Consider the following 22,266-nt stretch of genomic DNA (forward strand, 5'->3'; position numbering starts at 1 on the left):
TCAAAGGTAACGGCTATGCCGTTGCCCAATCGTAGCACGCCACGTCAGCTGCTCGCTGGCACGAACGTGCTCGATGCATCGAGCAGCGCCGTGCCAGCGGTGCGAGCGCAGCGGCAGACGACCTTCTCTGTGCCGCTGGCACGGACGGACGGACGCCGTCCGTCCACCGTTGCAGATGCTCTTAGGAGGGTTTGACAGGAAAGACCAAGTCTTATAAATCAAAATGTATTATAAGTGATATTATTTCAAAATTTAAAACTAAAATATACAAGTGAGACTCATATCCCATTAACTTTCTTCCACCCACTCTTTTTAACATTTCTTAAAACTCGTGTCGAAAATGAATGTGACTCTTATTCGCAGACGGAGGAAGTATCTATTTAATCGAACAATACCCTTTTTTATATCAAACCTAGCTTTGGTTAAGATTTGATAGGGGAGCATTATTTTAATCAACCACTTTTTATGTCCTTTGAATGATAATCACCCATTGCACATGTTATGGAAATCATTATCATTATTACAATAATCTTTTTTGTTGCCTATTTGTCACTACAATAGTACTATTTGTGTAACATCAGGTTGACTATGTATACCAACTTTTGAGACCAAGAATAAAAAGTAAAGAGTTCAAATTTCATCGAACCATATAAAACAAATTGTTTTTTAGACATATTTATAATATATTGAATTTGAATTAATATACTAATTATATTTACATATATTCTTGTGCACATTCTCATAGAATTAGATAAAATATTTATGATTAGCCAAAATATGGCCAAATACATTACTCCTTTTTTTTTTTCCGTTCTACTTTACCTAGTGTTCTAAATAAACTTCCAAGACAATGTATTGCTATACCATCGTTGATGATTCTTGTGTTAATAATCTTATTCCTTTCTTTCTTCTATATTTTGACCTAATATCAGTCAACGACAATGAATTACACAATCATCATTCAACTATAGTATCAGTCTCATTTTCTTGAGATTAATTAGCTATCTGATCATTTCGATTCTTGCTATCGTTGACGCTTTGGGAAATGATTCCCTGTCCCTTCTATTTTGTTCTATTATATACCACTATTTGATATTATAACACCGTCTATAAATTGATATTAATGGCAAATCCAGATGGGGTCGGTGGTTCGACCGATCCCACTGTCGATCCATTAAGACTGAAAATTCCATTAAATTTGATCTTTGAAGCTGCCGAAACTCCACTCCAACCTTGTTCACTTTCATCTTCCGTACGCGTATTCATTGCTAGCAACTATTGTCGCACCGCCTCTGCCTTACGACGCCACTAATGACAGTGTTCGAACTCATAAGTTCCGTTTTTTGAACTTGCCATTTAGTTAATTATGGGCTTTGGTTGAGGTTTGAAAGTGGACAAGTGTCACACATAGAGTGTATGCATAATTTGTACTCCCTCCGTCCGTGAATAAGAGTTTCATTTTTCCATTTTAGTCCATCCGCGAATAGGAGTCCCAGTTCACTTTTACCATAAATGGTAATATGTCTCACCTTTCACTAACTCATTTCATTCGCATTTTATTTAAAACTAATATATACAAGTGGGATCTCTATTCCACTAACTTTTTTCCCCCACTTTTCTTAAAACCCGTGTCGCTAAAAAATGAGACTCCTAATGGCGGACGAATGTTTATCAAATTTTAAGACAACGGTAAATGTATATCAAATTTGGAACTACTGAAGATGAGTAGTCGAGATGCAGACTCTGATTACTACTCAGTACTCACATATGTATACTTCTCTTCTATCTAGATTAGATTTTCACTTTGTTTGCTATCTTCAATATTGATGAAAATTCAGTTTGCTACAAATGGAAAAAACTTGACAGAACGCTTCTTTTCTCACGCTATCAGAGATTCGTTTACCTCTCTATTCTCTTTTCCAAATCTATCCATTTACATATGCTATCTCCCATATCTCTCACATAGTATGCAATCTAATTTCTGACTTTAGGGCACTGTTTCTACTACTCAATGAACAGGAACAATTTAATAATACAGCCAAATATATTTGTTGTTGCTACTTAATAGACATCAACTATTGCACTTCCACTACTATATAACATAAGCCATAATAGACTTTATCCAGGATTAAATTAGTTATATGAGTGTGGTCTGATAGATAATCGTGAGATACATTGTAATCTTAGCACAATGAAAATAAGCCAAGATACATCATCACATGTCAAGATTTTGAGAAAAATGCCAACCGAATAAGAGATAAGAATAAACATAACCTCTAATCATGAACCACAGTGGAAACCGAACATGGCCATAGGCTATGCATACAAAAGAAAGATGGAAATGTCTAAATGAACCTCTCTTAATAACTTACAATAAGATAAAAATATGTAGTACTAGTAATTAGGACTTAAAAAGAAAAGGACAAGTATTTCCAAATTCCTAAAATATGAGCTTCAGCAATGTCACTTTAACCTGTCTTCCTTGAAAGTAAAGTGATTGATGAATAGTTGTAGTAACTTGGCCACAACATAAATCCATCAGAAAGGACGCAACTGGAAAATTCACATGCGTGTATAAAATCTATTAGTATATAAAAAGAAAAATAAAGGCATCACAAAAGAGAAGTGCAGATAAACAAAATGCATAATTTAGCATAGAGAAATAGAAAAAAACTGGGAAGGAAACAAAGACAGTACTGGTAAATCCTAGATGAATACTGATGTGGAGGAGACAAACATATAGTAACTGCTAATTTGTGAATGGATAAGCTTTATTGGTTGTTGGGGAAAGAATTTAGTTTCAGGAAGTTAGAAAAGACAATGACAATAATGATGTGTGTATGTGTGTGTGTGTGAGAGAGAGAGAAAGAGAGAGCGAGAGAGAGAGAGACTGAAAAGTAGATCTTGATGCAGGAGTACCATGATGGTAGCATATGCAAGCATGCTTCACCAACAGACCAAGCATAAAGAGAAAGCATTCATTTTCCAAAACTAGATATCATAATAAACTAAGTTATTTCGAAATTGAAGGTGAAAGATGAAAGCAAATATGGACTTTTAACTGTATAATTTTCAATGAAAAATTTGAAGAAGAATATATTTTGTAACTACTCGAACATGTCATAATAAGAAGCAGGTTAGAGCAGTACCAATTTCTAAAGAGGCATACAACTCCATGAGTATCGAATTTACTGTGGTGGAATATGCATATGTTGAGGTGGGGGCATGGACATATGCTGCATGGGATGGGTTCCACCCACGAGATGCTGAGGGGGGCGGCGGTGGTCGCCAACCAGGTGGAGCTGCCATTCCAGATGGAGGCGGTGGAGGTCTCATAGGAGCTGGGGCCATTTGTGGAGGTGGTGGCGGCATGCTTCTGAACTGCTGCATTGGTGGAGGAATGCCAGCATGACCAGGTTGCGGTGGCTGACCCTGCCAAGATGGCGCTTGCATCTGCATAGGCTGATACATGTTCTGTGGGGGTGGCGCACAGAGTGCTGGGATTGGTGGTGGAGGAACAGGGCCGTTTGTGAAGGGCCTTGGTGCGACTGGGGCGCTGACACCACCGTTTTGCTGAGGTATTGTTGGAGGTCCACTTGCAAACATGGTGTGGGGCCGACTTCTTATTGTAGTAGGATTACTAGCAGCAAGAACTCTTTCTGCAATTTGTAATGGAGGAAAACTGCTTCAGTAATGAACTATAACACTCAGACTATAAGGCCTTAGTTGCGAGAAGTAGGAGCTTCGAAGTCTTAAGCAGAACTCACCTGCAGGGGTGCCATGGCGCTCTCCTTTTGTATCTTTCTTGTATGCATAAGACACTGTTATCTGACGATTGCAGAGATACTGCCCATTCATCGTCTGTGGAATGAAGAATATTAGGATATTCAAAATTTTCAAATACTTGAGCCATTTGAAAGCGAGAGAAAAGTTTCCAAGTACTCTATAAATTATCAGAGGGAGAATAACCAATTCAGGTGCAAACATTTGCCACATCCTCCTAGGAGAGAATCAATCATTTTCATAGCACCAATACCTCAAGGAATCAAAGGTGAGAGCACAAAACCAAGTTAACTAACATTATACATTGGTATCACACAAGACAGGAGATAGACACCAGAGCATGATGAGGACCTTCAAGGTTCAAGCTATTAATTTAGGATGCTGACATGCCGTTGCTGTATAAATGATACTGTTTCCTACTTCTATCATTCTGGAGTATTATTATCATATCAAAGCAGGATGTTCAACCCGACTTCAAGTCTAGTTAGGCAATGCGTGCGGCAAAAACATATTATAATAATAATAATAATAATAATAATAATAATAATAATAATAATAATAATAATAATAATGATCATGATAATAATATATTAAAACAATAGTAACAAAAACTCCCTCCATCCCAAGGAAGATGACCCCTTCCTTGGTCGTCACGGGATTTTATGCAACTTTATTTTGTGTGTTGAGTGGAGGGAATAAAATAAGAGAGAGGGAACAAAGTAGAGAAAAAAGTGTTTCCATTTGTGGTAATGAGCCATCTTGATTGGGACAACCCAAAAAGGAAAGTGGGTCATCTTTGGTGTGGAGGGAGTATATTACAATGAATTCCACAAATTTTATTAAATTTTAAAAAAAATCATATATATGGAAATATAATTTTTTAGACAGAAAATATTACCTCAATAGAAGCATCAGACGCCTCGAAAGAATCATAGCTAATAAAACCAAAACCACGAGAATTTCCAGTTTCAGGATCTCTCATTATCTGCAAATGACACCAAAACTTAAAAGCCAGCAGCAAATGAAAGCCAACCACACTATCACAGGTGACACTTCAAAAAAAAAATTACATCATTCATCACGATGCATTAAACATGGAAACAACAAAAGATTAATGAAGGGTAATGGGAACACACAGACAAGAATCCTAACTACAGATGAACTAAAAATCAGTGAAATATGCAACTTGAGGCAGTAGGAGGATTATGAACAAATAAATAAAGAAGTAAAAAAGAACAATTACTACAAACGGTAATTCAAAAATGAAAAGGAAAGAAATTCTTATTAACTGACACATAAACTTCAGCACTAAAGAATTTTAAACAAAGAGGCAGGAATCTCTAGAATGCTAGCAAGATACTATATCTCAATGAAACATATCGTTTCAGTGTCTTATAATCGGAGAGAAAGTGCATGACACAAAATGTTTGAGTGTCTTATAATTGGAGAACGTATATTTCCACCCTCCACACAGAGCACACGAAAACAACAAGAATAAACGGATAAGTCCAAGAGATGGCAGGTGCCAAACCTTTGGATTTGCAACAATAACACCAAAAGCACTGAAAGTGTCATAAAGAAGCTTTTCATCAACATCCTGCAAATATAAGACCATTCAGCAGTGGATCAACAAAAATCTTAAACAATTTAACCACAATTAAATATATGTCTACATCATTACATAAGTTAAAATAAATAATTTGATGGAACATAGAGCGATTGACAGAGACAGTAAAATAATTCTTACAGGATCAAGGTTTCCGATAAAAAGGTTAGCTCCAACATCGACACTTTTCTTATCTTGTGAAGCCTACAGTCCAAATAACGATCTTTCATAACCAAATCGAACAATGGAAAGTATGCAATTGCCTGAACGAAAACATAAATGCATACAATATACCTTATTTACTCGAATAGGTTTTCCAAACAACTTAATCATATTAAGAACTTTGATTGCCTGCAAAAGGAATTGATGATCAAAACATATGAAATGAGATAAGGAAATGAAAATTGTGGTATTGATAATGTTAGAAGTGAAAAAGATTACATAATCGGCATCTTCTTCGCTTCTAAATTCCACAAATCCATAGCCTTGATGAGCACTTGTAACCCTGTCCTTGGGCACATATACATTAACTGGAACAAGCAAAAATAGAGATAAATATAAAGGAAAGAGTGCATAACAAAGCAACAAAATCTACTAAGTTACTTAGGTTTACAGAATAAGGTCTATAAAAAAAGCAGAGACATACCAACTGGACCTGCTTGCACAAACAGCTCCCATAATAACTCTTCACCTGCCTGTATGTCCACATAAAAGATAAACCATAAGTCTTCAGATACCAAGGGAAACATACATCATATGTTGGTTGGTGGCTTGGTGCACACTATAAAACAGGCACCATACGGTTAAGCTCTCAGAATAAACAAAATACAATGAGTAGTTGGACGCAAATACAAAACAGCCAATCAGATAGTAAATGTGAAATTCAGGCAATACAAAATTCTAAAACCAAGAAGGAATAACAATATAAGTGCATATAAAATAGATAAAAAAAATTGAACAATGCAAAAACCTAGGATGTACAATAAAGCAATGCAGAATGAACATAAGTGACCTTGGATCTAAAACGAAAAACTTATTTCGTAGTAAACTATAACCACCCAAGTCATTAGAACTTCAAGGCCGTTACCAAGAATCCTTCAAAAATTTCCTTAAATCTGACATCGGAAACATTTTCCAATATTACAGTGTCAATAACTAAATGCACCAAACTCCATTAACATCATTACTAGATGTGCCAGCTAATGGAACTTTACTTTACTCGTTTGAGTTCCCTCGTAACCATGGAACTCTTAAGCCAGCTTAAAAACTAGTACTGAACTGGTGCATAAACATAGCAAAAGTGAAACCAATAAATTTCTCTAAATTCGCAGGTTATTTTAAAAAATTCTCAATTCCCGGATCAATTTGAGCCGGTACAGTAGGCAAACAGACTTAAACCCTAGGTCAAATTGACAGCACAAGAAAATGAGGTAACAAGTAAACAGTACCTTATTTTCGAGATTTCCGACGTATACGGTGGCTTCTTGGTTGCGCTCGGCGGAGTGCTGGCCGAGAAGATTTGCTCCGACGCCCGGCGCTATTCTGGTCGTCATCAACACTTCCACTAGCAGCAAATGTGAAGCTTAGAGAGGTTTATATCTAATTCTTTTCTTATTTTTCTAAATGAAGTCATTTTTCCAGAATTAAAAATAAGGAAAAAGAATAAATAACAAACCAAAATGTAATTATGAGAAATTTGGGGGGCTTCGGGTGGGAGGTTACAATTAAAAGGGGTTACTTTGTTTAATTGAAATTCTTGCGAGGTCGAAGCTAATAAAAGAAAAATGGTAAAACCCCAAATAAAACCTTTCGCCGCCGCACGGCTCCGTTCCGCCAACTTCATTCCGATTTATTTCGCGGCCACCGTTTTCAAGGGTAATCACAGGGAGAGAGAGAGAGTGAGAGAATCCGCGGCGTGTGGCTATTTGAACAAACTGGTAAGCTGATATTTTTCCCATTTGTTTTTCCTCTTCTCATTTTCTTTCTGAGCTACTACGCATATTCAACTTTGCTCTACTGTCAGCATACATATTTGTCTATGCGAGTAAATTATTGTGCTATAATTCGTAGCTATTGTTCTGTCATGTTGTGTTTTGTGAAATGCTGGATTGTAAATAATTAACTTGTGAAAGAACAATCGAGGTAAACACTAAACACTGCATTAGCTGAATCCCTATTTGTTGTCTGTTTTTGAAGTTTCAATTTTTTTAGGTCTGTAAATTGAATAGCGAGTAGAAAGAAGGAACCTCGGCAAACTGTGGCCAATTTAAGAGCATGAAATCTTAGAGCTTGATGCAATTGTTCTCTCAACTTGTTGTATTTGTGTGCTGTGTGTTTTTCCCTCTTTTTCTATGGGGGGTGGTACTGTCGGAATATCATGATTCATGAATGTTGTTGAGTCATTTTGTAATTCCCGACGTTTCCATGTTGTCGCGTTGCAATAATGGCTATAGCTCTCTGGCATAATCTCACGGAGGATGTATCTAACTGCATATTTGTTACTAAGTTGGGAATTTTATTTATTGAAAAACCAGTTGGTTGATCCCAATGTTGCTTCTTCGATTTTTCCCCTTAACTGTCTTTTTTAAGTTAGGGGGTTGTGATTTGTACCGAGTTCTGTCATCCTAGCAGAGGGGAGGATGAATCCCACAAGCCATTAAAGCTTGTGGTTGTAAACAAATACGTAGTTCACTATTAGATATAGCATCACTCGTGGATTGTACTTCTCTTCTGGAGTTTGATGAGTTTGTTGGTTTGCTGAAAATTTGAACTGCTTGTAATGTTTATCTGTATGTCTCTTGTGCTAGATATGTTGGATTGCTAAGATAAGAGAGCTGAAGAACAAGAATGGTATTATCAAACAAGAAGCTGAAGGAGAAGCTACGAGCTGCTAAAGCCACAGTAATCACAATCTCGGGAGGTCAGAATAACTTAGTAGACAAAAGTCATGAGAAATCCCAGGCTATTTCTTCTAAAGCCTCGGATTCCTTGAGGGTTATCCAGAATCTAGAGGCACAAAAGTCCAAATCATCTAAAAGAGAAAGACCTAAAAGAGTAAAACCAAAGCACAAGGCACTGTCGGAGAATGCAGACATTACTAAAAATGGTGGAACAAGTGGTGATGTGGTGCTAAAGCAACAAGATGGGCTGAATTCAGATACTATGCAGGAGAAGAAGAAGAAGGTGAAGAAAAGGAAGAATGATGAAAGTGGGGCATCAGAGAACGTAAAGAAGAAAAGGAAGAAGAGAGATGAAAGTGAGACATCAGAGAATGTGGAGAAGAAGCAAAAAGATGAAAGTGAGGCTTCAGTTAAAGTGAAGAAGAAAAGCAACAAGAAGAAGAAGAGGCCACGACAGTGGTGGATGATAAAGAAGAGAAAGAATGACTATAAAAAAAATGAGGAGGCGGAAGATGGGGCAGTCAAGGAAGGAGTTAACCACAATGACAATGGATCTACTATGGAGCAACTTGTGGCAAATACTGATGTGAGCATTGATAATGATAGGTATGCCATTCCTGACTTTATTCTATTGGATGGTTTATATATGTCGCAGACTTTGCTTGTAAATAGACCTTATTTGACAGTAGTATATTTTTTATTTACCAATCAGAAGGCTGAACAGTAATTGTTTAATTTTCTCATTTGAAGGTTGTATGGTAAACTTTTTTCAATATTGCTATTTTGTTTAATGAGCTGAGCTTGTGATATGTAGGTCTCCTTTTTTGTGGCTCATTTGCATAGAACTATGTCAAATTGCATGAGTAGCATATTAACTCATACTTTCTTAACTTTAATTATTGGATTGAACTTATCAGAAGACCTCATAACTCACTTGCCAAAAGAGCAAGACTAGCAACCCTTCTTGTGTTCTCTTATGCACAAAGAGTACTTGACCAACCTCGACATAGTTATCCTTCCTCTTTGCCTTCTCCTAGCTGTTTTTAGCTTTTCAGTGGACAGCTAGTAACATGATTCTTATGAAAATTTAGCATGATAATGCAATGCCTTTTTGCTTCAACACTTACTTTGGGCAGCTGTAGGCTGTAATTTTGTCTCGAGTTTTTGCAACAGGGTTGCTTTACATTTTGAAACTTTTAAAACTTCTCATATTTTATGCATAGCTCTGAATAGTTTCACTCATCACATCTTTCTTCATCCTGCAGAATTAATTTAGAGAGTTCTCAGAAAGTGTATGTTGGAGGCATTCCATACTACTCCAATGAGGATGATATTAGAAGTTACTTTGAAGGTTGTGGAACCATTACTTTCATTGATTGTATGACATTTCCAGACACTGGGAAGTTCCGAGGAATAGCATTTATCACTTTCAAGGTAGATTCTCTGACTGGATAGAGGATGAATTTTTATGATTTGTTCGAACATTCCGTAGTTGGTGTTATTTCTTAGGACGTGGAACCAATCTAAAACGCTATAATGCATGCATGACAAGTACATCAGGTATGACAGAGAACGGGGATTCTATTAGATTAGTTATCTTATTTATGTTTTTGCTGCATTTCAGCTAGCTGTTGAATCATAGTTTCTGAAATTCAAGGGAAGTAAATCAATCTTATACAATGTTAACTCAGCTTATTTTATAGATTGTAAGATCATAGTATATTTTAAAAGGGGAAATATCAGTTTGTGTCCTATTACACTTTTCTATAATATACCAACTTCAACATTTTCTCAATAATGTGGGGTTTGCTTAAATTATGAGATGGAAATAACGATTGCATGTCTTTCTGATATGGCCCTGGAGATTTTCAGTTCCATCATGGCATGTTTTCCTTGAGAGGCAAGGATAACCATCATTGTACCTCTCTTTGATGATAGTTCGAGCCCCCTTGTGTAGCTATGACCATTATTTTTCCATTAAATTACTGTATCAAGTTGATGTAGAGGCATGGTCACTTTCATAATGTTAATTTGTGCCCTTTTTCTTGTAGACCGAAGCTGCAGCTAAGAGAGCATTGGCACTTGATGGTTCTGACATGTAAGCTTATAGTACTATTGTAACACTCGATGTTCCTGTTCACTTTGTCTTTATCTGAATTTCTACTATTTTCCAGGGGTGGTTTTTTCCTTAAAATCCAGCCTTTCAAGCCAACTAAAGAAAACAAGTTACCCAATTTTGCACCATCTGTTGAGGAGGGCTACAATAGGATATATGTGGGTAATCTGGCATGGGATATAACCGAGGATGATTTGAAGAATACTCTTTCCGGCTGCGCAATTAAATCTATTCGGTTTGGTGAAGATAAAGAGACGGGGGAGTTCAAGGGATATGCCCATGTCGATTTCGATGACAGCCTCTCTCTAAAAACAGCTTTGAACTTGGATCAAACCGTAGTCTGTGGGAGGCCTATTAAAATAAGCTGTGCCGTGAAGAAAGGCACTGCTTTTGAGTCGAAACCAATTCGAAAAGATAATCAAGTCGAGAATGGCAAGGGGGTCTCTGCTGCCAGTTTGAAGGCTCCAGCTAAAGACTATCAAGGCAATGCGGTAGCTGCTACTGCCAGTTTAAAGGTGCCACCAGAAGACTATCAAGTCGACCATTATAATACTAGCAGTGTCACAACTGATGTTAGTTCAAAGATACGGAGGCGAACATGTTACGAATGTGGAGAAAAAGGCCATCTTTCATCAGCTTGCCCGAAGATACAAGCTGCTGCTCCTACAAATCCAGGTGCACAACCGCAGTTACCTGCTGCTGCCAGTTTAAAGGTGCCACAAGAAGACTATCAAGTCGACTATCATAATACTAGTGTAGAAGTAGAAAAGCAAGTTACAAGCAGTGCCACAGCTGATGTTAGTTCAAAGATACGGAGGCGAACATGTTACGAATGTGGAGAAAAAGGGCATCTTTCATCAGCTTGCCCAAAGAGACAAGCTGCTGCTCCTACAAATCCAGGTATACAACTGCTGGTACCTGCTGCTGCCAGTTTAAAGGTGCCACAAGAAAACTATCAAGTCAACCATTATAATGCTACTGTAGAAGTTGAAAAGCAAGTTCCTAGCAGTGTCTCGGCTGCTATGAGTTCAAAGATACGGAGGCGAACATGTTACGAATGTGGGGAAAAGGGACATCTTTCATCGGATTGCCCGAAGGTACAAGCTGCTGCTCCTACAACTCCAGGTACAGCATAGTCCAGTATTGAGAATGCCACACCATGTGGTCGGCGACAACTCCGGAGAAAAAAAATAGAAAAAGGAGAGGAGGCTTGTTAATTTATACATTTGAAATTAGAATATTGAGAATGAATTGACAATGAGAGGGAAGCTTGTGCTTCTTTCATTTTTGCTCCCATTTTTCCCATTGTACTTCTAGCTTTCATGCAAAATTGTTGTTATATTATGCAGTTATTTTATCCACAAAAAAACATGACACAAGGTTAGAAATTCACTTTGATTTTCTGTCTAATTTCTCAATCGTGCAATGTATTCATCTACTTCAGTTATTTCTTGTCTAATCACTTAAACCAACTGTGAATGAGATAAAGAATAATTCGAGCCAAATACAGTGAACATTGCTGCCTTGTCGTCTGAAATATTTTGTAACTATATTTTAGCAAAGTATAATCAATTTTAAATTTGAAGTTGACAAAATAATCAAAAGGCTCCAGACAAAATCACATGCCTGTGTTAAATTAATAGGGATTTTGTAGATATATATTCAACCTTTTAAATTAAAGTCGTTGACATCCAGCATTTTGAAATAAAATGATTCTGTTTCTTAAAAAGAAAGAATAGTGTATATGAGGTAGGTGGTGTTAGGCATAGTTGATTTGGAAGTCATTAATTTAATTATCGGCCAGTTGTGGAGCCACTGAAATTTCGTACTCACAAATCAACTACACAACCTTATCAATGAAAGAAGAATGATTAATCATATTGTAATGCCTCAATTTTAAGCCAAAGTCATTTTTATTATAGTCTTAATAATCGAAATATTTTAAAAAGCTTGGACTTTGCTCCACAGTTTGATTTATGGCCGAAATTATTTTTTTGTCAAGAATATGTAAATAGGACGATCAATTTATTGTCAAATATTTTTTTCTCATTACTACCCGAAATACATTTTTCTATGCTAATTAATCTGAGATGTCTTGTTATTTATTTGGAATCAATGTCTGACATTTATGGTCAAATTAGTGTAGAAGTGATGCCAGATTGGGTCATGGTGCAAACAATTCCACACTAATAATAGTTGGGCCATTTTCAAACTGAGTCTCAGCCTAAACCTAAGACCACTAAAAACTCAGCTCACATACAGCTCGGCGTAGGTCCATTACCATCTCAACTCGACCACTTATTAAGTGAGTTTAGGCCTGGCTGAGTTCAATTTTATAGAAAGAAAAAGAAACTCAGCCCCACTTCGTTGGTGGGCCCTAGGCTGGACCAGACCCAAGCTTCCTGGCCCATGGAGGGTCGGGTCAACCTATTTGACAACTCTATCTAAGTTACTAATTTTCCGTCTGACAATATCTCTATTATCTTCAGAATTGTCTCACTTATGTCATTTTAATTATCACATTGCAATGATGTTTGTATCTCTCTCGTGTCATTCTATCTCACCCTATTTTCCTGTTTGTCTCTCTCTACTTCTCTCTGTTGCAGCTTAGAGCATCTCCAATGGCGGCGAGCGGGCCGGCTAGCCGATTTCCAGAGCTCGCCGGTCCGCTCGCCGAACCATTGGAACGGCGAGCGCCATTTCAGTGAAAAAATCGGCGAGCTTTAACCGATTCGTGAGCGCTCGCCGATGAGCTCGCCGGTCTGCTCGCCGCCATTGCAGGCTCAGGACCGGCGAGCAATCGGAGAGCTAATTTAATATTTTTTTTAAAATTTTTCGAAACACTATATATACGCGATTTGCACGTCATTTTCATTCGCACCACTTGTTTTAACGAGTACTCTGTCTATCTTAATTTCTATACAAGATCAACAACGGGAAATGAGCAACGTTGGTGGTAGTAGTGGTGGTAGTGGTGGGGATGATGAGGAGTACGATAGTCGAATGAACAAAGCGTTAGAGGCCTATACGAACCGTGAGATTGATCGTCTGCTGCAGAGGGCCTTGCAGCCGGCGGTACCTCGACCTCGACCACGACCAGTTGTCCACCGCCGAATAGTGATTGAACGTGCTCACGTAGCTGCACATCAGCGCCTATACGCAGACTACTTCGCACAGGAGCCGCGGTTCAACGACAACCATTTCAAGCGCCGTTTTAGGATGAGCAGAGTCCTATTTATGCGTATTGTTAACGCCTTGGAGCAACGATATCTGTATTTCCGCTTCAGGCACGATGCGGCTGGCATACCCGGCCACACACCTATTCAAAAGTGCACTGCGGCAATCAGGCAGTAGGCCTACGGAGGCGCGGGAGACATGTGGGACGAGTACCTCCACATCGGTGAGTCGACTGCCCTTGAAGGTGTACGACTGACTAGATGGGCCAACGACGATAATGAAGCCGGTCCAAGCCATGACATAGCCGCTCCCAACGTACGCCCGCACGATGAAGCCGGCCTCCTCCAAGCACATGCCGACATGCGCCAAACGGATGCTCATATTCGACTCCAAAATGATTTAATTGAAGAGTTGTGAGCGCGAGGGATTGCACGACGTTAGTTTTTTTTTATTATGTAATTTTTTTAAATGTACTTTTTTTAAAATTTAAATAAAATAATTGGATTTTCCCGTATCTGTGACGTAAATTTAATTCCGTATTTTGTGTGATTGTCAATTATTTATTTTATATAATTAGGGGTGATGTGGCTAGGCTATTGCTGGACTATTTGCTTGTTCTGATGATGTGGTAGGAGGATTTTTAGTGTTGATGATGTGGCAGGAGGAGTTTGTGGCTGGGCTATTGCTGGGCGAAAGCCACTGGAGATGCCCTTATGGCCCACGGTGCAGGTGCAGCTTTCCCAACGTCGCAGTTCTATCGACGCTGACATATATTCTATTGACAACAACGTATGTATTTCCCTAATTTTTCTTGCTCGTTCTCTAATTCTTTCTTTCTCATCATCATCTCTCTCATAGTTCCCTACCGTCAAAATGCCACATGTATTTCTAGCATCGTCGACATCAAAAAATACTATACTTTGTACTAAGTGCATATTTAATAAAGTAGATAACTCATCTATGAATGAAATTCTATTAATAAAAATATCATTTTTGTTCATAGAATTCTATCCGGACATTTTTGTTAGTAGAATTTCCTCCCTAGCCAAAATAATTACTGCTGTACGTTCTTAGTCTCATTACTGCTGTACATGAGGGAGGGAGAGATTATGTTCCCATCAAGTATTACAACATCACGTGCGCTGAGGTGGTACGGTCTCACTTTCGTGCACGAAAACATTTTATTTATGCATCATACTATTATATAAAATCTCACTCTATCTTTTGCTTACTATTATTGTTCCTCCACTTCCTTACAAAAATAAAGTAGCTCATTAATATTTACTTATCTTTTTAATATTTTTTGTGCATTGATAGTGATACACTTGAAAACAATAGTCATCAAAAGATAACTAGAAAGTTCTTACTCATTTGATCGCCACGTACATGCCAATGAATGCCTATACAATTAAAAAAATTATTTACGGCTTAATCAAATGCTTTTGGCAAGAACAAATTTGGTCTTATTAATAAAACTTGTAATTTATGAAAAGTCCAAGTTCTGTCACTAGTTGTTGGAATTGAAGCATAGTCAATTAACATAATTTAAGGAAATTCTGAGACAACTAAGATACAACGAAAAGAAGAGGACAAATTGCAAATGGGACAAAAGAGTCAAAGAGAGTAGGCCTTAATCAAAAAATTAATTTTGTTGGCTTCCATACTTTTAATTTTTTCAGAAACAACTTTAAATCTTTAGATGTGTTATCTCGTTCTTGAAAGAATCTACAAATTAACGAATGAATTAGTAACTAAATCCGTTGATAAAAATAATTAGACATGATCCCACACCAAGTATTTTCTTCGTAGAAATAAGACAATAAATTAGTATCAACATCGATTCGTCTTGTCCTTTTTTCCTGAAGTCCATGGATCCATCCTTTTGTCACTCAACAAATATGAATCATGGATATGGAAAAAATAGAAATTCGACACCATACTCTAATATTGTAGTTGTGGCATATGATTTTACATGAAGAATTTCACTTTAAATGTTTATTGAATTCCACAGTAGATATTGTCATATTGATGTGAATGATGGAGCGAATTTAATTAAAAGCTTAGGTCTCTTTCATGTAATATACGGTCATACTACCTCTCAAGTTTCAACTATCATCAACCGACGAATTTGCTATTATGCATAATTGAGATCTCTACATTTTTATGCGGTAAAAAATCTTCATTTTGTTAATTTGATTAGGGGAAAACTAGTATATGTATATAAATAGTGACAAATAATCATGGAATTAGAGTAATTTGACACAATGAATAAGGTTGTCGCTAGCATCAGAAGGTAGGGGCAGTGCGATGATCACCACTGGCAATACATGGAGAACGAATAACGAAAGTAAGCACAGTTACAAAGGAGGTTATTGGAGGTTATTGCACCATGTTGTCGACGACAATATTAAAGACCGAATTTAATGGAGTTTTCTGACCCTCATAAGTAGATAGTGAAATTGGTCAAATCTCTCAACCCCACTTGAATTTGCCATTATATATGAATGGATAATTAATTAGGATACTATCATAGTACTAGTATTTTGCGGATTGAACTAATCAGTACTTTCATTTTTTCTTTATTTTTAAGTTTATTAATGGTTACTATCTATTAATAGTGACTATCGACATTAGAGCATCCACAACCGTGCTCTTGCCAGCGGCACGGTTGTGGGCCCGGGCGGTACTATTCATGCCTGCTCTCTGGCAAGAGCACAACACCCACAACTGTGCTCTTCCGCAAGGACGAGCACAATTAATATAAAATTCAATTACACAAAAACATTTTCATAATACTAAAATTCATTAAAAAAACCACAATAAAAATAACAAATTACAAATAAAATAAAAAGACATAATTAAAATCCTAAAAATTAAAAATTACATAATTAAAATACTAAAAATTAAAAATTACATAATTAAACTCCTAAAAATTAAAAATTACATAATTATTGGCTAATATAACCCGAGGAAGACTACGCATCCGGCGGCACCAACCCCAATTGTTTTTGGAGACCCAATATCATGGACTCGTGCGTTTGAAGTTGCGTGGGGGTCATAGTTGACCTATCGGCCAAATTGAGTTGGGCCAAAAGGGCCCACAACGAGTTGTTCGGGGGTGGAGGTGGAACATAGGGTGCGGGTTCGGAAGCAGGGGCAGATGGAGTCGCGGCGCGACGTCGTTCGGCCGCCGCCTTCTTCCTACCTTGCGGTCGGCGTCGGGAACCGCTTGGTTGGGCATCGGGGCTACCCAAGTTAGCTTCGGCGAGTTGGCTAGCCACTTCTTCGCCGGCGTCAGATAGGGATGCCGACCGTGAGCGTTTGGAGGAGCCGCTAGAGGAGGATGTTACGCCTCCCTTATACTTCGGGTGCGTCCGCGTCTCCTGCCAAACGTTAAGATATTTGAACGACTTACCGTTCATGGATTGGTAGGTGCTCAGCGAGGCGGTGATGATGTCGACCTCGCTTTGGCCGCTCCCGGCATTCCGGGACTCCTGGATGAAATAGCCGTTGAACTTGCCAATTTCTTCGTTGGCTCGGCCGATGCAGTTGCGCACCATACTCTCGTTGCGCTCGATCGTTCCCGGCGGCCGGTGTGCATTGTACCGGCTAGAGACGCGCCACCAAAAGTGATCGCCGGATTGGTTCGTTCCAACCACCGCATCTTCGGAGATTTCCAAGTACGCCTTGAACAATCTTTCCATCTCCGCCGGTGAGTACGGTGTGCGGACACCGACGCGAGATGGAGGATTCGGCATTTGGGAAGGGGCGCGAGGCCTAGGCTCCGGTGTCCACCCGTAGCGCCCATCGGAGGCACCTTGATCGTCGATTGGGTATGGTCGGTAGCCACTCGGAACGCCCGAATCTTGGGTGAGAGGAGGGGCCGAATATTCCGTTTCCGGACTAGGAAACGGTTGCGAACCGAACCATTCGGGGTTCCAACCGTGAGAGCCGCTTGGGTTGTCGTCGTTACCGGACATAGTGGTGTTGTAGGGTGTGAGAGGAAGATGAAAATGGATATGAGAGATTGAAGATGAGAATGGAGATGAGAGAATGATGATGAGAATTGTGTAGTGAAAGTGTGAATTTTTGGGAGTGAAATTGAGGGTATTTATAGATGAAAGTGTGTATTTTTGGGGTAAAAAAAATAAAAAAAAATTAAAAAGTGGGGAAAAACGGTTATAAACGGATATAATTTTTTGGGGAAGTGAAATTTTTTTTTTATTTTTTATCGGTTTTTTTAATAAAAAACCGATTTTTTTAAAAAAAATAAAAAATTGTTTGAAACCAACGGCTATGCCGTTGGCGAATGGGGAGAGTGACACGTGTGCGTCCGCTGGCACGGACGTGCTCGATACATCGAGCAGCGCCGTGCCAGCGGCGCGGTTTGCAGCGGCGGCGGTTCTTCGCCTTGCCGCTGGCACGGACGGCGGTGGCGCCAACCGCCACCGCTGCGGATGCTCTTATAAACTTTACCCTTTATATGCACTATTGACTACTACTATTTGAGATTCTGAATAAACTGGAAGTAAAAAAAATTAAAGTTGTATACAATTCAATAAATCCCAAATAAAATTACTACTAGCTTAATGTTGTCAAGAAAAAGATTCTTTTGTCCAAACATAATTATAAAATCTATACACTATCTTAACTTGTCAGAAAAAAGTTATTAGAAATATAAAAACATAAAAAATGAAATGAAATTTTTATTGTTTTTAAATGGAAAAAGATAACCCTTGATTATGGACTAATGTAGCTCCAACCCAATGTTATGTCGTAAATCGACACATAAATGACCTTCCTATAATAATTTTCTTTACACAATCTCTAATTAAATTTCGTTGAGAGACAGTTTTAATTTCATTTTATTTGGGACCAATATTTATACTAGTAACATTAATTCGTAATTACCTTTTAAAAATAATTTTCTTTATACTATTTGTAATTAAATTTTCTTAAGACAGTTTTTTAATTTTATTAATTCCTAATTACAAACTGTAATTAGATAATCTGTGTACAAAAATTCAAAATGGAATGCTTTGAGAGCATCAACATCAACAGTGGTTCTAGACATGCAATAGCCCTCCCACATAGTCTTGCCACTGCCAAATCATCAGCACTAAAATCCTACTGCCACATCATCTGGACATGCAACTGGACATGCAATAGCCCTCCCATAGCCTTGCCACTGCCACATCATCAGCACTAAAATCCTCCTGCCACATCATCTGGACATGCAACTGGACATGCAATAGCCCAGCCACATCACTCAATTATGAAAAACAAACAATTAACAATCACACAAAATATGAAATTAAATATACGACACATATACGCGAAAATATACTATTTTCATTTAAATTAAAAAGTACATTTACAAAAATTACATAATTTTAAATAAAAACTAATGTCTTGCAATCCTTCGCGCCCACAACTCTTCAATTAAATCATTTTTGGAGTCGAATATGAGCATCCGTTTGACGCATGTCGGCATGTGCTTGGAGGAGGGCTTCTTCATCGTGAGGTACCCCACCTCGTATGTTGGCGGCGGCAACGCCGTGGCTTGGACCTGCTTCATTATCGTCGTTGGCCCAATTAGTCAGTTGTACACCTTCATCTTCGACAATCATGTTGTGCATGATAATACAGGCGTACATTATATCAGCAATGCAGTCGACATTCCACAAAATGACGTCCAAAGCGCGTATGTATAGTGTTTCGAAAAATAAAAAAAAAATTAAAATTTGACGCCGGTATGACGCCGATCCGGGGCCTACAATGGCGCCGTGCGGATCGGCGTCAGCCCAAGAATCGGTGTGGGCACTCCGATTTTGACGCCGATTTCGCCAACGCCGGCTGCAATGGTTCGGTGTCAACACCGGCGTCCGCGAAAAATCGGCGTGCCGGTGCCGACGCCTCCATTGGAGATGCTCTTAAAGCTAAAAAGAAAATCCAAAAATGGAAAATAAAAGCAGATAAGCCTAATATGAAGACCGAAAAGGTAAAAACGAAGACTTTTTGCACACACAGTCTCTCTCTCTCCTCCGAATTTTCTCTCTCTAATTCTGACCCGCCGCCGACCTTTTCCAGTCGGCGAACGGCGCGTCGCTGCGGAATCAACCTCGCTGTCTAGCTCTACATCTCACGCTAGGTAGATTTCAGCCTCAATAATTTAATTTTGGTCGAAATGAATAATAAAATGGTTTTTGTCCCCAATCCATTTTTGTAGACTTGCAATTTTGATATTCAATGTTTTCACACCTATCCTCACCGGAGGCGATTACGCGGCGACATTTTTTTACCTCAATTTGCTGAATTTCTGTAGCTGAAATAGGAAAGGTTTTGCAGCGCTGAAATTTCTTCAGCACTAATTTTATGCGCTTGAAGATCAATAGATTCGTTATTTTACTGCTTTAGAGAAATCTCAGCGCCATGAATGAGTCGGCAGCTTCTGGCGACTCTTCTCCTGGTAATCAAACGATCTCTCCCCAACCAACTGTGAAGAAGAAACGGAATCTGCCTGGAACTCCAGGTACGTGGACGTGGAATAGAAGCTTCGAGAGTTGATTTTGTTAATTTTTGTAAGTAATTTTGAATCATTGAGGTGAGGATTTGTGTGTGATTGGATCAGATCCTGACGCCGAGGTGATTGCCCTATCGCCGAAGACGCTGATGGCGACGAATCGATTTGTGTGCGAAGTCTGCAACAAAGGCTTCCAAAGGGATCAGAATCTGCAGCTGCATCGGAGGGGTCACAATCTGCCGTGGAAGCTGCGGCAGAGATCGAGCACGGATGTGAAGAAGCGTGTCTACGTTTGCCCCGAGCCGAGCTGCGTCCACCACGAGCCGGCGCGGGCACTAGGCGATCTGACCGGGATCAAGAAGCATTTCTGCAGGAAGCACGGCGAGAAGAAGTGGAAATGCGACAAGTGCTCCAAGAAATACGCAGTTCAATCCGACTGGAAGGCGCATTCGAAGATTTGCGGAACGAAAGAGTACAAATGTCAATGTGGAGTCGTGTTTTCGAGGTGGGGAGTGGCTTCAATTCCATGGCAACTCAAGTCTTGAAGTGGAATTGATGGCTTATTAATCTGGTTTTGATTGCAGGAGGGACAATTATATCACTCACAGGGCATTCTGTGATACTTTGGCAGATGAAGGTGCAAAAAAAGCTCCGTTGGCAGCCGAGCCTGCTGCTGATGCGGTTAAAGATCTTGAAACTGGGGTATCGTCGGCACCACCTCCACCGCAGCAGGGGCAAGCCCCTGCACCTAAAGATCCTTCTCCAGCTGCAGCTGATGTTACATCCAGCATAGTACCTGATAACAGCAGTGATGATAATAGTAATCATGGTATATTAATACAACTTGGATTTGTTTGTTGTTTTATTCTATTAGTTGTCTTTTCCTCTATACATTTGTTGATTTGGACAAAATACAATAACATTTGTTGTCTACTTGTCTTTGATCTTGAAGTTGCTTTGTCTGTTACTGGTTTCTGTTGTTATCTGCATATTATTTGGACTATGTTCAAGAACTATATAGTATTAGAGAAGTTGTTGGTTTCTGTTGTTATCTGCATATAATCTTGAAGTTGCTTGTTATCTGTTACTGCTTCTTTGTTTATTTTCTGTTTGTTTCTTGATATTGTTTAGTGACGGAGTTGCTGGATAGCACCACTGCCAATCCCAGTAGCAGCCAGATTTTGGAAGAGTCGCCTAACGCCACAAGCTTGGCCGCAAGATGCAGCAGTAGCAGTTGCTCCGGCAGTAGTGGAAGCTCAAGCAGTAATGTATTTGCCAGCCTATTCGCTTCATCCACATCTTCAGCAAGCTTGCAACCGCAAACAACTGGATTCACCAACTTATTTCAATCAATTGCTCGCCCTGATTATACCCCTGATGCCGCACCCTCTTCATCGTCCGAACCTGTAGCTCTCTGTCTGGCTGTCAATCAAGGCTCATCAATCTTCGGAAATGCAGGACAGGAGCGCAGGCAGTATCCCCCAGCGCCACCACCTGCTCTCTCAGCAACAGCATTGCTGCAGAAGGCCGCTCAGATATGCGTTGCTGCACCAAACATGTCATTGCTGAGGGGTCTTGGGATAGTTTCGTCTTCTTCATCTCCCACTTCTACCGAGGAGTGGAGTCAGCAGAAAATGGAGACAAGTGGGGGATCATTAGCTTCCGGGCTTGGGCTCGGACTAGGCTGTGATAGTGGGTCTGGTTTGAAGGAATTAATGTTGGGAACTCCATCTGTTTTCGGCCCAAAGTACACTACTCTCGACCTTCTCGGGCTGGGGATGGCTGCTAATGGTGGCTCAACGGCAGGTTATCAACTTTGATGAGTTCCGTTAATGGTGGTGTCGACGTTTCTGCAGCAGCATAAGATTTGTCTGTTTGAAGGTTTGTTGCTGCACCATATTTATCTCTCTCCACAGAAATGCTAGTAGCAGTTGTGATATGTGATTACTGATAAGTATAGTTCAAATATGTAATTTTACTACGTAGAACAGTATGTTGGATAGTCAAATATATAAATAATTAGAAGTTGAATTATTTACTTTAGTGATCACATCTGATGTGCATAAATTGTTTATCTAATAATGACTAGGTTGGGGCAATGTGAGTAGTAGAAGGTGAAGCAGATGATGTAATGAAATAATGCTAATTTAAAACCATCTTA

General features: G+C 39.1%; 1 protein-coding gene and 2 pseudogenes across 1 annotated transcript; 2 read left to right on the forward strand and 1 right to left on the reverse strand.

Moving 5' to 3' along the window:
* Positions 1-3,151: 3,151 nt before the first annotated feature.
* LOC121762818 lies at positions 3,152-7,011 on the reverse strand (annotated as a pseudogene).
* A 173-nt stretch (positions 7,012-7,184) lies between these two features.
* LOC121762281 (protein gar2-like) lies at positions 7,185-11,815 on the forward strand. The gene is made up of 5 exons (XM_042158107.1): positions 7,185-7,326; positions 8,197-8,895; positions 9,555-9,723; positions 10,341-10,387; positions 10,464-11,815. Exons 2-5 carry the CDS (start codon positions 8,237-8,239, stop codon positions 11,539-11,541), a joined length of 1,953 nt encoding a protein of 650 aa, XP_042014041.1. The 5' UTR covers positions 7,185-7,326; positions 8,197-8,236; the 3' UTR covers positions 11,542-11,815.
* A 7,774-nt stretch (positions 11,816-19,589) lies between these two features.
* On the forward strand, positions 19,590-22,155 carry LOC121760067 (annotated as a pseudogene).
* Positions 22,156-22,266: the final 111 nt, after the last annotated feature.

The sequence above is a fragment of the Salvia splendens genome, chromosome 13, assembly GCF_004379255.2.
Source record: "Salvia splendens isolate huo1 chromosome 13, SspV2, whole genome shotgun sequence".
Classification (NCBI taxonomy): Eukaryota; Viridiplantae; Streptophyta; class Magnoliopsida; order Lamiales; family Lamiaceae; genus Salvia; species Salvia splendens.

What these genes read in the sequence shown, in the direction of transcription:
- LOC121762281 (XM_042158107.1), top strand. Translation starts at nt 8,237, where the DNA reads ATGGTATTATCAAACAAGAAGCTGAAGGAGAAGCTACGAGCTGCTAAA. An exon ending in GTGAGCATTGATAATGATAG is followed by an intron (nt 8,896 to 9,554) that starts GTATGCCATTCC and finishes TTCATCCTGCAG; the next exon opens with AATTAATTTAGAGAGTTCTC. An exon ending in GCACTTGATGGTTCTGACAT is followed by an intron (nt 10,388 to 10,463) that starts GTAAGCTTATAG and finishes ACTATTTTCCAG; the next exon opens with GGGTGGTTTTTTCCTTAAAA.